General features: G+C 38.9%; 1 protein-coding gene across 2 annotated transcripts in view; it reads left to right on the top strand.

Moving 5' to 3' along the window:
* ATP9B (ATPase phospholipid transporting 9B (putative)) overlaps positions 1-2,374 on the top strand; it is a 1,400,042-nt gene extending 1,397,668 nt beyond the window's left edge. For both annotated transcript variants that reach the window (XM_053714846.1, XM_053714845.1), the window contains one exon: positions 910-2,374. In XM_053714846.1, the coding sequence (XP_053570821.1) occupies positions 910-1,046 (137 nt within the window). In that variant the 3' untranslated portion in view covers positions 1,047-2,374. The remainder of the gene's footprint in view (positions 1-909) is intronic.
* The last annotated feature ends 15,811 nt before the right edge of the window (positions 2,375-18,185 follow it).

Genomic DNA, 18,185 nt, shown 5'->3' with positions numbered 1-18,185 from the left:
CCTTTTTTATGTAGTTTATGACTGATAAGTAATGGAAATTCAGCAATTTCTAAAAACTTAAAATTCACCAGGCTGACTTCTCAAGACTAACTCTGCTATATATCCGTCTCTTCACTTTATACAAACTTTCTGACTGTGATTAGCCTTGTTATCTGCAGACTAAAAGTTTGGCTATTGAAAAATAACTACAGTAAAAAGGATGTTTTAGCAACACAAAAGAACAAGAAATGTCTTGTTATTACAAGATGTTTACTGTCTCTTTAAGAAGACATGGAGGGGATCTATCAAATGTGTGTGTATGTGTATATATATATATATATATATATATATATATATATATATATATATATATATATATATATATATATATATATATATAGTATTCAGTGTGCTATATGATATTCAGTGTACTACTACAAGGGATTAAAGGGATACGAAACCCAAACTTTTTCTTTCATGATTCAGATATTATTAAACAACTTTTTAAATTTATTTGTTTGATCTAATTTGCTTTGTTCTTATCGTATCCTTTGTATAAAAACATACCCAAGTAGGCTGTGATTGGTGGCTGCATATATATGCCTCTTATCATTGGCTTACCAATGTGTTCAGCTATCTCCCAGTACAAACAAAATTGAAAAAAAGATGTATTCTCTGATTCATGAAAGAATTTTTAAATTTCATGTCCCTTTAATTAAATTTTCCATGTCCTTTTTCTTTTGAAAATGTTCACAGTTCACAAAAGATCTTTATTAAAGGCAAAATAAACAGCAAAATGAGAAGAGGCAAAATTATTGTTAACTGGCTGTTGCAATAGCTAATAAATTGCCTAGGATTTAATTGTTATGTTTCCTCACTGAACATTCGTTTTATTTATTTTATGTCCTTGTTTTTTTTTTTCCTAAACAGATTTTGCCTTTATCACAACTTTAACCTTCCTGTGGAAAGTGTCAGCAATTACTGTTGTAAGCTGTCTTCCTCTGTACATACTCAAGTACTTGAAGCGCAAATTCTCACCTCCGAGTTACTCCAAGCTTACCTCGTAAATGTTAATCTGAGTCTGCAGTTACTTGCGCATGCGCCTGTAGCTGGTTCCTCTGCTGTGCTCTAGAGACTGACCATAAAGATTCTAACAGGACTACCACAGAAGTCTGTGAGCACAATGGTGAGGCTGTACAAATATAAACTTATAACTGATACAAGTCAGTAAACAGAAGATAAAATAACATTTATGTTCTTTTTAAATAAAATTACCTTAATTAGCATGGAAATAAATTACTTTTATAAGTCATTAGGATTTTTTTTGCTAAAGAAATACACCGTAAACCCCTTATTTCAGCTCATTTTATCATACCACTATAAAAAATGTATATTTATTTTTAACAACTTGAAGTTATAAATGACATATATGCTGCTAAATTACATTGATAAATATGCACTATAATAAAATGTGTATAGGTGTTTAGATATCATAGTATTTTAGTGGGAGCAGTAGTCTTCCATTCTCTAGTTCCCGTTCATTTTCTAAAGCAGAACAAAAGCCAGAATAGAATTGATGATTGTGACAGCAGTATGTTAATTGCACAAAACTTTAATATGTTTGTACATAATTCCATGTTAGCAACGGTTCCTCACAGGCTGTCAAGTAATTAATTAGAAAATTGCTTCAATTGCTTTAAAGATTTCAATGCAAACACCAATTCATAACAAATATACATTCCTTTCTGTTGTAATACACTAAATTTGTACTAGTCTCTATGTTTAGTTGCTTTGTAATTTACATACTTTGGTTACTCAGGTAAAAGAACAAATAAAGGATACTGTGCTATTTATTATTGTTTATGATAGGAAAAAAAAATTTCTTCCATTCTGTAACTTAGACTCTTACAAGGAAAATGTTTAATTTCTGTTATATATATAGGTTTTATTAGGCTACAAATTTAAATGTGTTTTCAATTATTATAGCAGGGTATCATGCCACATGCCAAAGTACCATGGTACTTTACTAATAAATCCGAATTGTGTTAATAGCACTGTGGTAGCGAATTATCACATTTTCTGCAGTCCTCTGGGCTGGTGTATTAAATGACTAAGTTTACTTTTGGCTATTTGTTTTCTTAAGGAAAAGAAGCTAATCACTGAAACTCTATTAATATGCCATCCAGTATGTATACATTGCCAGCAGTCATGTGACAATATGACACAAAAACAATAATGCTATCCTTTTGAAGGGTTTTGTTTTTATGTAAATATACAGATTTGAGCATTTAGGCTTGAAAAGCTGGTTGGAACCTAATTCCATTATTTTTAACATGCTTTCATTTGAAATAATGTATATCTTTGTTACAAAAGCAATAAAGTATAATTTCTATCACTTTTTTGTTTTGTTTTTTTCTATGGTGAACTATCTAATGATTGAAAAGATCAATAATATAAAAAACAAAAAACATAATAGCTCCTACATTTTGGTTTCATTAAAACAACACAAAATTCCAGCACTATGGAATTTGGAACACTTTACAAATAAATTGTATATTACAATTGTTGCAAAAATGGTGAACATGAGGCCAATAGCAAGCAATAGATAGACATATAAGCAGAAAATCAAAGTCAAAGCAAATGGTTAGGGTAGGCACTGGAAAAGCAAAAGTCAGGGCAAAGATCATAAGTCAGGAAGCAAAGTATATGTGCCAAACACTGATTACTAAGTAAGGTGTAAGCAGCCACATGTTAAAATGCATCATCAAATATGATAAGGCTAAGTGCGTACCAAGAATGGTGTAAATCACACAAACAAGCTCATGTCATTGTCCAGAAGAAAAACGTGTGTCTTTTGAAGCCCTTCTTATTTGTTTTAATTACCTAAAATAAAATGATGTGGCAAAACTTATATTAGTTCCATTACTTATCAGCCATAAAAAAAATATCAATATGCTCTAACAAGAACTACTGCAGGGTCAACCAGTGCAGTGGTGCCCATAGCAACAGGGGGAGCATGGGCAGTACTGCAGCACTATACCCCCCACCAATTAGCAAAGGAGAATCATCTATCCACACACTAACTTTAGCCACCAATAATGCTGCATGCACCATTCAGAAGAAAGTCTGACAGGTCAGCAGTTGTGTCATCAGTGATGTCATTGATGATGCCATGCAAATCTCCCAAAGGTGGCATAATGTGTGAGGAATTTACTTTTAAATATTTGATAGAAACGTTAAACTCTGGTTTTATCTTAAATTTTTGTTTGCCAATTAATTTCCCTGTTTCCCCCTAAGAAATTGAAATAAATATAATATCTGTAAGTTTGAGAAATAAAAGACTGTTTAATAAAAAAGAACCAAACAAGTGTATTTTCTAAATTTTAAATAAATAGCAAACAATTTTATTCAGCTTGAAGGAGCACTAATATATTTTATTATCATAGAAACATAGAATTTGACAGTAGATAAGAACCCATCAAGTCTACCCATATTACATGTTACTCTTTTCTTCATGCATGTCCCAGTCATTTTTGAATTACTTTACAGTCTTTGTGTTTACACCTCAATTTGAAGTTTGTTCCATGAATCCACCACCCTTTCTGTAAAATAAAATGCTTCCTCACATTTCTTCTGAATCTGCTACCCTTTAATTTAAGATTGTGACCCCTTGTTTTGGCAAAAAAAAAATTGTGGAAATTGCTTTCAAATTCCCTTCATGTATTTGAAGGTTTCTATCATGTCTCCTATTTCCCTTTTCTCTTCTAAACGATACATATTAGAGACATAGAGTCTTTCTTTGTACGTTTTATATTTTAGACCGTGTACCATTTTAGTAGCCCTCCTTTGGACAGTTTCTAGTTTATTCATATCTTTCTGAAGATATGGGGGCCGATTTATGAAAGTGCGGATGGACATGATCCGCTGTAGCGATAATGTCCGCTGCATATTGATAAATGCCAACAGCATACAGTGTCTGCATTTATCATTGCACAAGCAGTTTAGTGAACTGCTTGTGCAATGCCGCCCCTGCAGATTAAAGGCCAATCGGCCGCTAGCAGGGGGTGTCAATCAACCCGATAATATGCGATCCGGTGGATTGCTGTCCACCGCTTCAGAGCAGGTAGACGAGTTAAGGATGCTTCTTAAATCCTGTTTCCCGCGAGTCTGAAGGCTCGCGTGGAAACAGCTGCATCAAGGTCCATTCGGAGCTTGATGAATCGGCCCCATGGTCTCCAGAACTGTAAACAGTGGTCTGACTTATGATTTGTAAAGTGGCATAAGAACCTTGCTATTTCTGCTACTAATACCTCTCCCAATGCAACTAAGTATTCAACTAGCCTTACTGGCTGCACTGTAGAATTGTGTACCAAATTTTAAATCATCTGAAATATTAATTCCCAGGTCCCATTTCTGTTTAGTTACAGTCAGTAATGTACCATTAAGACTATAATTGGCCTTTGAGTTTTTGGATCCTATATTCATAATTTTGCTCTTGGTAATATTTCAGATCACATTTTTTGCCCAGTCCTCTAGTTTTTTAATATCATTGTTCATTTGATCAATCCATCCTGGAACATCAACTCTGTTACCAATTTTTTTTGTATCATCAGCAAACAACCAAACTTTTCCCTGAAGCCCTTTTCCAGTATCACTTATGAACATGTTAAACAAAACAGGCCCAAGAACTGATCCTTGGGAAACACCATTTATAACTGACCCCTCATTTGAATGTACTCTATTAATTTAAACCCTCTGCCTTCTATCCTTAAGCCAGCAGTCTACCAATCTTCGCATATACTCCAAGGCAATACATTTTGGGAATAAGTTTGTTTTGTCGCACAATGTCACATGCTTTGCTAAAGTCTAGATATACAACAGCCTTGGTCTATTAATTTAGTTACATGGTCAAATAAATTAGATTAGTCTGACATGATCTTCCAGCAGTGAAACCATGCTGTCCTTTGTCTTCTAAGTTGTTTGTCTGAAGGTAAGACACAAGTCTTTCCTTTAAAAGAGGTTCCGTTAATTTCCCTGCAATTGAGGTCAAACTGACTGTTAGCAGAATCTTCCCTGCTACCCTTTTAATGAAGAGGGACTACAATTTTTGGCAATTTTTAAATCTTTTGGAACTCCTCCTGTTAACAGACTGAATAAATAAATCAGCTGGTGGTGTAGCTATAACAAATTGAAGTTCTCTTAGAACCCTTGGATCAATATTATCTGGACCCACAGGCTTATTTACTTTTATTTTTGATAAAGCCATTGAAACATCTTTCTCTGTAAAAAGAAAAGTACTACTCACATTATCATTATAAAGTAACATCCCTTAATAGAATCTCATTATCTTTACCATCTGTTGTAAAGACTGAACAAAAGTAATCATTTAGACAGTTTGCCCTTAGGGGCGTATCTATCAAGCTCCGTATGGAGCTTAAAGCCCTGTGTTTCTGGCTCACCAGAAAAACCAGTTACGAAGCAGCGGTCTAAAGACCACTGTTCCATAACCTGTCCGCCTGCTCTGATAAGGCGGACAGACATCGCCGCAATTCAACCCGATCGAATACGACAATCCCGCGAATCTGCAGGGGGGGCGGCATTGCACCAGCAGTTCCGAAGAGCTGCTGGTGCAATGCTGAATGTGGAGAGCGTAATACTCTCCGCATTTAGCAAGGTCTGTCAGACATGATCTGCAATGTCGGATCATGTCCAACAGGCCTTTCATAAATAGGCCCCTTAGTTTTTCTCTTTTCACTGATATATCTAAAGAAAGTTTTGTCACCGTTTTTTTACAGATTGTGCTACTTTCTCTTCTGCATCAGCTTTAGCCTCTCTGATTAACTGGTCTGTCATCTTTTGTTGGGTTCTACATTTTTCCTTATCCTCTTCTGAGCCAGTGAGTTGGAACTTTTTATAGACTGTCTTTTTTGTCTTAAAGGGACACTCAATTCAAAATTAAACTTTCATTATTCAGATAGAGCATGCAATTTCAAACAACTTTCCAATTTACTTCCATTAACAAAATGTGCACAGTCTTTTTATATTTAAACTTTTTGAGTCACCAGCTCCTACTGAGCATGTGTAAGAATTCACAGAATAAAACGTGTATGCATTTGTGATTGGCTGATGGCTGTCACATGGTACGTGTATGCATTTGTGATTGGCTGATGGCTGTCACATGGTACAGGGGGAGTAGAAATAGACATAACTTTTAAAATTGTCAGAAAAAAATCTACTCATTTGAAGTTCAGACTAAGTGCTATTGTATTGTCTTTTTATCTTTTATCTTTTTATCTTGCATTTGTTGATTATGTAAATCTACAGTATTGACTTGTCCTTTAACTGCATGTGCTACTTCTCTTGAAACCATATTAGTTTTCTTTTACTTTTACAAACAAGCCTAATACACGGCTAGATTACGAGTTTTGCGTTATGAGAATAACGCTGCCTTTTCACTACCGCTATTACAAGTCTTGTAGGTATAGCTGTACCGCACACTTTTTTGGCCGTCACACAACTTAATTACCACACCTTTCAAAAAGTGCTTTTTCAATGGTACTTCCATAGTGCCAGTATTACGAGTTTGCCTGTCCGGCCAAAAACGGAGCGGTACAGCCTATAACTACAAGATCTGTACCGTCACCTAAAAGTCAGTAGTTATGAGTTTTACGTTACAAAGCTGTAGCATAAAACAAATAACTAAAGTGTTACAAAGTACACTAACACTCATAAACTACCTATTAACCCCTAAACCGAGGCCCTCCCGCATCGCAAACAATACAATTATTAACCCCTAATCTGCCGCTCTGGACATCGCCGCCATAATAATAAACATATTAACCCCTAAACCGCCACACTCCCGCATCGTAAACACTTATTAACCCCTAATCTGCTGCCCCAATGTCATTGCCACCTACATACACTTATTAACCCCTAATCTGCTGTCCCTAACATCACTGCAACCTACATTACTGTTATTAACCCCTAATCTGCTGCCCCCAATGTCGCCGCCACTATACTTATTAACCCCTAAATCTAACCCTAACACCCACTAACTTTAACATAATTAAAATAATTCCAAATAAAAATTACAATTAATACCTTAATAATTCCTATTTAAAAGTAAATAAATACTTACCTGTAAAATAAAACCTAAGCTAGCTACAATATAACTAATAGTTATATTGTATCTAGCTTATGTTTTATTTTTATTTCACAGGTAAGTTTGTATTTATTTTAAATAGGTTGATTAGTTAGTAAATAGTTAACTATTTACTAACTACCTAGTAATAATAAATACAAATTTACCTGTAAAATAAAACCTGTCTTACAGTTAAACCTAACATTACACTAAAATTAAATAAATTAAATTAATAAAATACATTGGAGCCGCTCTGTGTCGGAAGGATGAAGATAGAAGATGCCATCTGGATGAAGACTTCTGCCCGCCTGGAGGACAACTTCTTCTTGCCGCTTGGATGAAGACTTCTCCCGGATGGATGTACGATCTTCAAAAACTGTAAGTGGATCTTCGGGGGTTAGTGTTAGGTTTTTTTAAGGGTTTATTGGGTGGGTTTTATTTTTAGAATTGGGACTTTGGGCAACCTAAAAGAGCTAAATGCCCTTTTCAGGGCAATGGGGAGCTTAGGTTTTTTGGTAGGTTTTTATTTGGGGGGGGGGGGTGGTTGTGTGGGTGGTGGGTTTTACTGTTGCAGGGTTGTTTGTATTTTTTATTTTTTTTTACAGGTAAAAGAGTTGATTTCTTTGGGGCAATGCCCTGCAAAAGACTCTTTTAAGGGCCATTGGCAGTTTAGTGTAGGCTAGGATTTTTATTTTTATTTTGATAGGGCTATTAGATTAGGTGTAATTAGTTTAAATATTTGATCATTTCTTTTTTATTTTGTGTAATTTAGTGTTTATTATTTTTTGTAATTTAGATAAATGTATCTTTTTAATTTAATTTATTTAATTTTAGTGTAATATTAGGTGTTAGTGTAACTCAGGTAAGGTTTTATTTTACATGTACATTTGTATTTATTTTAACTAGGTAGCTAGTAAATAGTTAATAACTATTTACTAACTAATCTACCTAGTTTAAATAAATACAAACTTAGCTGTGAAATAAAAATAAAACCTAAGATAGCTACAATGTAACTATTAGTTATAGTATTTAGTCTTAAATATGTATTATTTAGGTAATAATAGTAATTTTTATTTAGATTTATTTTAATTATATTAAAGTTAGGGGTGTTAGGGTTAGGTTTAGGGGTTAATATATTTATTTAGTGTTAGTGAGGTGGGAGGCCAGAGGTTTAGGGGTTAATAACTTTAGTATAGTGGCGGCGGCGACGTTGGGGGCGGCAAATTAGGGGTTAATAAATTATGTAGGTGGCGGCGACATTGGGGGCGGCAGATTAGGGGTAATAAGTGTAGGTAGGTGGCGGCGACATTGGGGGCGGCAGATTAGGGGTTAATAAGTGTAGGTAGGTGGCGGCGACATTGGGGGCGGCAGATTAGGGGTCAATAAGTGTAATGTAGGTGTCGGCGTTGTCGGAGGCGGCAGATTAGGGGTGTTCAGACTCGTGGTTTATGTTAGGATGTTAGTTTAAACATACATTTTCTTTCCCTTAGACATCAATGGGGCTCCGTTACAGAGCTTTACGCTCTGTCATTGCAGGTGTTAGGCTTTTTTTTAGCCAGCTCTCCCCATTGATGTCTATGGGGAAATCGTGCACAAGCACGTCAAAGCAGCTCATAGCAGCGCTGGTATTTGTGTGCGGTATGGAGCTCAACGCTGCCATATTGACCGCAAACGCAGTTTTTTTGCAAACCTGTAATAGCAGCGCTATTAAAGGTGAGCGGTGACAATAACTTGCAAGTTAGTAGCAAGCCAGCCATAACGCAAAACTCGTAATCTGGCTGACAGTGTTTAGTTGCATCTAAAATAGCATTTTTAAAATATTCCCACTGTTCTTGTACTCCAGTAATCTGTGCCATCCCTTTTTAGAGATTTATTTAGGTATTTGTCATGGGACCAGAGGTACCAGGGATGCCTCCTTACCTCTTCACTGGTGGGTAAGGCGGAGTTTCTCCTTGGCCGTGACTGCGCCTACTGTTTTGTTTGCGCCTGTTGTTATGCGCATGGGTGCGCCTTGGCGTGCGCGTTTTTGCGCGTGTGTATGTGCGCGGATGACGTCACAGGTGCTTTCCATCTGCTAGGGGTATCTTTGTGACATGCCCTCATTGGGTACAAGGTATCTGATGCTGTTGTTGTCTTAGATACTGGGGGCGTTCCTAGGCCCTGTTAGGTTTAAATTTCGGTCTGAGCCCTGGCTTGTTGCTGAGTTATTTTGCCAGTTTATCTGCATAATTAAGCGTTGTATTTTCTCTGTTCCTATTCCCTTTACTCTGATATTGGATTTACTGGTTTTGACCCCTGGTCTGACTTCCGTTTATGATACTTGCTGCCTGGACCGACTTATATTATCCTGACTACGCATTTTTGGATCTTCCTTGTCTGTACCTTACTTTGGATTTTTGTGCTTCTTGCCATAGGGTTTCTCCTCCTGCACACAGGGTAGCCCTGCTCCCTGACATAATAACTCAGCCGATCATGGAACCCGCAAGAGCAGCTGACACCATAGCATCCCTTTCCCAACAGTTAGCTGTTATGACGTAAACTCTTCAGGACTTACAGACCAGTCATGAATCACCGTTACAGATAGTGAGAATTCAGGAACAACACACTACTGTTGCTCCTTCTGCAGCCCCACCTCCTAGGTATGAGGTTCTGACAAGTGAACCAGCAATTTTGCTGGGGACCGCAAGACATACCAAGCTTTCATCATTTCCTGGGAATTGTTATATTCCCTGAAATCCTGCACCTATGCCACTGATTATATTAAAGTGCACACTGCAATTTCGTTACTCACAGGCCTCTGTCAAACATGGGCACATCAACTCTTGCACAGTAACCATCCAGCTCTCAATACCTGGGAATCATTTCTCACTGCTATGATTGTCCTCTATGTTGATTCTCTACGCTCCGCTACTGCCCGTGGCACCTTACGATCTTTGCGGCAGGGAAGGAGACCAGTGGAGGACTATATTACTGAGTTCAGGGAGGTGGCCTCTGACACCGCACTGAACGATGTGGCTCTCATTGATCAGTTTCGCATCGGTCTTTCTGACCAACTTAAAGACAAACTTGCCCGTATTGGGATTCCTCATAACCTAGAAGAATTAATCGTAGTATTGACTCAATTGGATCGCTGCTTTCGTGAAAGGAGGCAAGAAAGACAGAATGTCATGCTACCATTGCTTAGATGATCAGACTACTATCCTCCCCCGATTCCTGTAATGTCACCTGCTGCTGAGACTACTGATGTAGCAGAACTTATACAGATTTGGCTGGTTCATGGACCCCTATCTGCAGTAGAAAGAGCTAGAAGACGGAATCTCCATCTTTGTCTATAGTGTGCCAAGCCTGGTCATGTTTTAAAAGACTGTCCCATTAGACCAGTTACAGGTATGTTAGCAGCTCAGGCTACCTGTCTTAATTTACCCATTTACAATTCCTCTTTTTACCTTGTCATTTCTGTCTTCCTGCTGCTGGACGAGAACGTTGTTGAACTTTATTCTGTCATAGATTCTGGTGCCAGCAGCTGTTTTTTTTATGTCAACCTAGCCTCCCAATTACGCATTCCTATTCAACAGAAGAAACAATGTTCACTGCTTCATATGGTGGATGGCAGTACCTTAAAGACTGGTCCAGTTACCCAAGAATCATACTCAATGGTTCTCCGTATTGGAAACCGGCATCAGGATATTGTCGTCTGGGATATTGTTCCGTCACCTTTATTTCCTGTCATCTTGGGTATTACATGGCAAACATAACCCACAGATCATTTGGATACAGGACAAATATCTTTTAAGTCTCTCCACTGTTCATCGGATTGTCTACTTCCTAATATCAAACCTACTACCCTCTTGGTTACGACTACCGAAACATCTCTACCCCTTAAGTACCACAAATTTTCTGATGTTTTCGAGAAGAAAGGAGCCGATGTTTTACCACCCCACATGGTATATGACTGCCCGATCGATCTTCTCCAAGGGGCCCCACTTCCTCGTGGTCGACTTTATAACCTCTCTGAGCCTGAAACTAAGGTATTAAAAAAAATACATGGAGGAAAGTTTGGCCAAGGGGTTCATACGCCCATCTACGTCACCCGTGGGTGCTGGCATCTTTTTTGTGGGGGAAAAAGATGGTGGTCTTCGTCCTTATGTGGATTAACGTGCCCTTAACGATATCACAATTAAAAACTGCTACCCACTTCCTCTTATTTCTGAGCTACTGGATAGAGTGTAAAATGCCCAGTACTTCACCAAGATCGATCTTAGAGGCGCATGCAATCTCATTCGTGTTAAGAAAGGGCATGAATGGAAGACGGCTTTCCGTTCCAGATACGGACATTTCGAGTATCTCATAATGCCATTTGGGCTTTGCAATGCCCCTGCCACATTCCAGTGTTTCATCAACGATGTCTTCAGAGACCTTCTTGATACTTTCCTGGTCGTTTATCTGGATGACATCTTGATATTTTCTAAAACGCTTGCTGAACATGAGAAACATGTGAAAATCCTCCTACAGTGTCTCCGATTCCACAAATTATACGCTAAACTTTAGAAAAGCGCGTTTGAGGTTTCATCCATTGAATTTCTTGGGTATGTTCTTTCACCTTGACAAGTTAAGATGGATCCAAAAAAGATTAAGGCCATTCTCGAATGGCCTGTACCTCAAAACAAACGTATGGTTCAGCAATTCATTGGCTTCGCCAATTTATACCGGAGATTTATTAAGAACTTCTCTATCTGCGCTCCTATTAATGCACTTACCAAGAATCACACCACCTTCGAATGGAATACTGCCACTCTAAAGGCCTTTCTTCAGCTTAAATCTCTCTTTACTGAAGCTCCAATTCTGGCACAACCAAATACCTCATCTCTATTCTACCTTGAAACAGATGCCTCCGAGGTAGCCATTGGTGCGGTCCTCTCTCAAAAGACAGGAGAGAAGAAACTTCTACATCCTATATCCTTCATTTCGTGTAAACTCAACAGTGTGGAAAGAAATTATGACATAGGAGAGCGAGAGCTGTTGGCCATTAAGAATGCTCTTGAAGAATGGAGACACCTACTGGAGGGCACCATCCATGCTGATTTGGTGTATACCGATCATAAAAACTTGGAGTACCTTCGCACTGCCAAAAAGTTGATGCCTTGTCAGGCCAGATGGGCCCTCTTCTTTTCCCGGTTTGATCTACTCATCACATATCGTCCTGGATCAAAAAATGGGAAGGCAGATGCTTTAACTCGTATGTATGCCTCTGAAAAAGAATCTGTATCTCATCATCAAGAGAACATCTTTCTTCCAGCATATTTTCTGGCTTCCCACCAGTCTTTCATCAAGGAGATTCACCAAGCCAGTACTACTGTACCATCTACCTGTTACCCATGGCCTTTGTTATCACCAACAATGTATATATGTCCCTGCTAGCCATCGTTTACCCATAATGCAACACCATCATGATAACCCTATAGCTGGTCATAGAGGGATTCATAACACTATTAAACTTATCCAACGTCACTTTTGGTGGCCTTCTCTACCTTCTGATGTGCGATCTTTCATCAACTCTTGTACAGTCTGTGCCCAAAACAAACAATCCACCTCAAAACCTACCGGACTGTTACAACCCTTAACTGTGCCAAACCATCCTTGGCGAGATATTAGTATGGACTTTATAGTCGAGTTGCCACTGTCCCACGGACCATAACACTATCATGGTTGTAGTTGACCGTTGTACGAAAATGGCACATTTTATTCCTGTGGCTGGATTGCCTACTGCTCAACGTACCGCCAAGCTCTTCATTCAGCATATATTTAGTCTTCATAGATTCCCAACATCTATAGTCTCAGATAGGGGATCTCAGTTTACCTCCCGCTTCTGGACTCACTTCTGTTGCAGTCTACATATCACCCATAATCTGTCCTCCACTTATTATCCTCAGACGAACGGGCAAACTGAACGGACCAATCAGACCCTCGAACAGTATCTTCGCTGCTATTCCTCTTATCTACAGGATGATTGGGTAGACCATCTATCACTTGCTGAATACTCTCATCTACGGACTGGAGCCCCTTCTATGCGAACTATGGGTACCATTTCCCATTCTTTCCTGACCTTCCTCCTCTTATCCCTGTGCCTAATGTTTCCCACCGATTACGCAACCTTAGAGCTATGCTTTGCAGCCTTCATCAACAACTCACCACAGTCCAACAGCAACAAAAGATTCAGGCTGATCGCAAGCGCAAACCTCCTCCTATATACAAAATAGGTGACAAGGTTTGGTTGGCTACCAAACATCTTCGTTTGACTTGTCCTACCAAGAAACTTGGACCTCTTTTTATTGGTCCTTTTTCCATTGACAAAGTAATCAAGGATATCGCTGTTAAGCTGAAACTTTTTGACTCTCTTAGAATACATCCTGTCTTTCATGTATCTCTGGTGAAACCCTTTTCTGCTAATCCTTTCCCAGGTCAGGTGGCAGATCCTCCTCCTCCTCCTATTCTGGTAAATAACGATGAAGAGTACGAAGTCCAAGACATTCTAGACTCTCGTAGGAGACGGGGTTGTCTAGAATATCTTGTCCATTTGAAAGGGTATGGTCCCAAGGAGCGTTGCTGGGAACCTGTTGGCAATCTCCATGCTGCGGCCAAGGTGCGTGCCTTCCATCTGAGACATCCTGACAGACCTTCCCAGATTCGCGTCCGGAGGCCGCTCCTTGGTGGGGGGCTCTGTCATGGGACCAGGGGTACCAGGGATGCCTCCTTACCTGTTCACTGTTGGGTAAGGAGGAGGGTGCCGTCGAAAGTTTCTCCTCGCCATGACTGCGCCTAGTGTTTCATTTGCATGTGGGGGTGTGCCTTGGCGTGTGCGTGGGTGCGCATGTGCATGGATGACGTCACAGGTGCTTTCCATCTGCTAGGGGTATCTTTGTGACACACCTCTCTCTGCCTTCTCATTGGGTACTAGGTATCTGATGCTGTCATTGTTTTAGATACGGGGGGTGTTCCTGGGCCCTTTTAGATTTAAATTCTGGTCTGAGCCCTGGCTTGTTGCTGAATTATTTGGCCAGTTTATCTCCATAACTAAGCGTTATATTTTTCTCTGTTCCTATTCACTTTCCTCTGATATTGGATTTCCTGGTTTTGACCCCTGACCTGACTTCCATTTATGATACTTTCTTCCTGGATCGACTTATATTATCCTGACTACGCATTTTTGGATCTTCCTTGTCTGTACCTTGCTTTGGATTTTTGCTTCTTGCCATAGGGTTTCTCCTCCTGCACACAGTGTAGCCCTGCTCCCTGACAGTATTTGACCATGTAAGAAATATCAGTCGTTCTAAAGTGTTTTGTTTTACTACGGTTGCATAGTACCTTTGCTTGATTATTAAACCATACAGACTAATGATCACTAGAGCCTAAGTTCTCACCCACAGATACTTCAGATACTATGGGGTATATTTATTAAAGTGCGGACGGACATGATATGATGTAGCGTATCATGTCCGTCGCACATCGATAAATGCCGACAGTATATGCTGTCGGCATTTATCATTGCACCAGCAGTTCTTGTGAACTGCTGGTGCAATGCCACCCCCTGCAGCTTTGCGGCCGCTAGCAGGGGGTGTCAATCAACCCGATCATATTGGTTCCGGTTGATTTCTGTCCGTCGCCTCATAGCAGGTGGACAGGTAATGGAGCAGCGGTCTGCTTTATAACTTCTGTTTCCGGCAAGCATGAAGGCTCACTGGAAATACGGGGGATCAAGCTCCATAAATTGACCCCATTATCACTGTTTGTAAGTATTAAATCTAATATAGTTCCTTTACGTGTTGGTTCTTTTATTAGTTGTTCAAGAGATTCCCCTTGTAAAAATTCCAGAATATAGTTACTTTTAGTTTATTTAGCAATGGGCACTTCCCAGTCTACATCAGGCATATTAAGGTCCCCCACTACTATAACTTTGTCCTTCATTGTAATTTTGGCTATTTCATTAATTAATCGTTGATCTGATGCTTCATCCTGTAATGGAGACCTATATACTACCCCTATTCTAAACACCTGTTTCCCTTCAGTTTCTATTGTTACCCAAACACTTTCTATATTGTCATTAATTTCTACAATATCAGTTACTTTAATATTTTCTTTCACATACAGCGCAACCCGACTTTTTTTTTTTTTAACAAAATGTAACCAGGTATGACTGTTTCCCATTTGTGCAAGTCATTGTACAATGTCTCTCTTATAGCTAGTAAATCCGACTTATCTTGACTCATTTTTGCAGTAAGTTCAGGTAATTTTTGGACTTTGCTGTGAGCATTTATACACATTGCATAAATAACATTTCTAGAATTCTCAAATTCTTTTGTATGGTCAATATATCCCCTGCTTACATTATTCAAAGTCTTACTCCTAAAAGTAGTGTTTTCTCATTAAATAAACTAGAATGTAAGCTTTGGTTAACTGTTTTGTCATGCTCTGGTGGACAGGTTTGTATGTTAACACTGTCACCCTTCTCTATTTTTAATTGCTACTAATAAAGTCTTTAAATTCTTTACTCACAACTCCCATCCCTTTAATACCCAGATGCAAACCATCGGCTAGATTACGAGTTTTGCGTTAGAGGCTATGCGGTGCTAACGAGCAGTTTATGCTCACCGCTCACTTACAGACAGCGCTGGTATTACGAGTTTTTACAAACCAGACAAGAAGTGAGTGTTGAGCAAAATTTTGCTCATTACAGCACTCCAATACCAGCGCTGCTTACGTTAGCGGTGAGCTGGTGTAACATGCTCATGCACGATTTCCCCATAGGAATTAACGGGGAGAGCCGGCTGAAAAAAAGTCTAACACCTGCAAAAAAGCAGCGTAAAGCTCCTTAACGCAGCCCCATTGATTCCTATTGGGAAATACATTTTATGTCTACGCCTAACAGCCTAACATGAACCCCGAGTCTAAACACCCCTAATCTTACACTTATTAACCCCTAATCTGCTGCCCCCAACATCACCGAACCCTACATTATATTTATTAACCCCTACTCTGCCGCCCCCAATGTCGCCGCCACCTACCTACACTTATTATCCCCTAATCTGCTGCCCCCAACGTCGCCACCACTATAATAAACATATTAACCCCTAAACCGCCGCACCCCCACCTCGCAAACATTAGTTAAATATTATTAACCCCTAATCTGCTGCCCCCAACGTCGCCGCCACCTACCTACATTTATTAACCCCTAATCTGCCGCCCCCAACGTCGCCGCCACTATACTAAATGTATTATCCCCTAAACCTAAGTCAAACCCTAACACCCCCTAACTTAAATAGAATGAAAAGAAATCTAAATAAAAATTCCTATGATTAATTACATTATTCCTATATAAAACTAAATACCTATAAAATAAACCCTAAGCTAGCTACACTATAACTAATAGTTACATTGTAGCTATCTTAGGATTTATTTTTATTTTACAGGCAAGTTTGTATTTATTTTAACTAGGTAGAATAGTTATTAAATAGTTATTAACTATTTAATAACTACCTAGCTAAAATAAATACAGTTACCTGTAAAATAAAACCTAACCTAAGTTACAATTACACCTAACACTACACTATAATTAAATTATTTCCCTAAATTAAATACAATTAAATAAAATTATCTAAAGTACAAAAACAAACAAACACTAAATTACCGAAAATAATAAACAAATTACAAGATTTTCAATATTGATTGGTAATCTCGCCTCTTGAGATTTCCAAACCCCTTGCGCTGTCAGAGATCCCCAAACAGCTCCCCAACCTGAAAGACTTGCATCTGTAGTGATCACAGTCCAGGTTGGCCGAACAAAAGAAGTCCCTTGAACTAAACGCTGGTGATTTAACCACCACGTCAGAGAATGTCGAACATTAGGATTTAAGGATATTAATTGTGATATCTTTGTATAATCCCTGCACCATTGATTCAGCATACAAAGCTGGAGAGGTCTCATGTGAAAATGAGCAAAAGGAATCGCGTCCAATGCTGCAGTCATGAGGCCTAAAACTTCCATGCACATAGCCACTGAAGGGAATGACTGAGACTGAAGATGCCGACTAGCTGCAACCAATTTCAAACGTCTCTTGTCTTTTAGAGACAGAGTCATGGACACTGAATCTATCTGGAAACCTAAAAAGGTGACCCTTGTCTGAGGAATCAAGAAACTTTTTGGTAAATTGATCCTCCAACCATGTTTTTGAAGAAACAACACTAGTTGATTTGTGTGAGATTCTGCAGAACGTAAAGACTGAGCAAGTACCAAGATATCGTCCAAATAAGGAAACACTGCAATACCCTGCTCTCTGATTACAGAGAGTAGGGCACCTAGAACCTTTGAAAAAATTCTTGGAGCTGTTGCTAAGCCAAATGGAAGAGCAACACATTGGTAATGCTTGTCTAGAAAAGAGAATCTCAGGAACTGATAATGTTCTGGATGAATCGGAATATGAAGGTATGCATCCTGCAAGTCTTTTGTAGACATATAATGTCCTTGCTGAACAAAAGGCAGAATAGTCCTTATAGTCACCATCTTGAAAGTTGGTACTCTTACATAACAATTCAAAATTTTCAGATTCAGAACTGGTCTGAATGAATTTTCCTTCTTTGGGACAATGAATAGATTTGAATAAAACCCCAGACCTTGTTCCTGAAAAGGAACTGGCATGATTACCCCTGAAGACTCCAGGTCTGAAACACACTTCAGGAAAGCCTGAGCTTTTACTGGATTTGCTGGGATGCGTGAGAGAAAAAATCTTCTCACAGGAGGTCTTACTCTGAATCCTATTCGATACCCTTGAGAGACAATGCTCTGAATCCATTGATTTTTGGACAGAATTTATCCAAATATCCTTGAAAAACCTTAACCTGCCCCCTACCAGCTGAACTGGAATGAGGTCCGCACCTTCATGCAGACTTAGGGGCTGACTTTGGTTTTTTAAAAGGCTTGGATTTATTCCAATTTGAGGAATGCTTCCAATTGGAAACAGATTCCTTGGGGGAAGGATTAGATTTTTGTTCCTTATTTTGATGAAAGGAACGA

The sequence above is a fragment of the Bombina bombina genome, chromosome 5 (genome assembly GCF_027579735.1).
Source record: "Bombina bombina isolate aBomBom1 chromosome 5, aBomBom1.pri, whole genome shotgun sequence".
Classification (NCBI taxonomy): Eukaryota; Metazoa; Chordata; class Amphibia; order Anura; family Bombinatoridae; genus Bombina; species Bombina bombina.
Note: the sequence above shows the minus strand (reverse complement) of the source record. Positions and strands in the feature narration are given on the sequence as shown.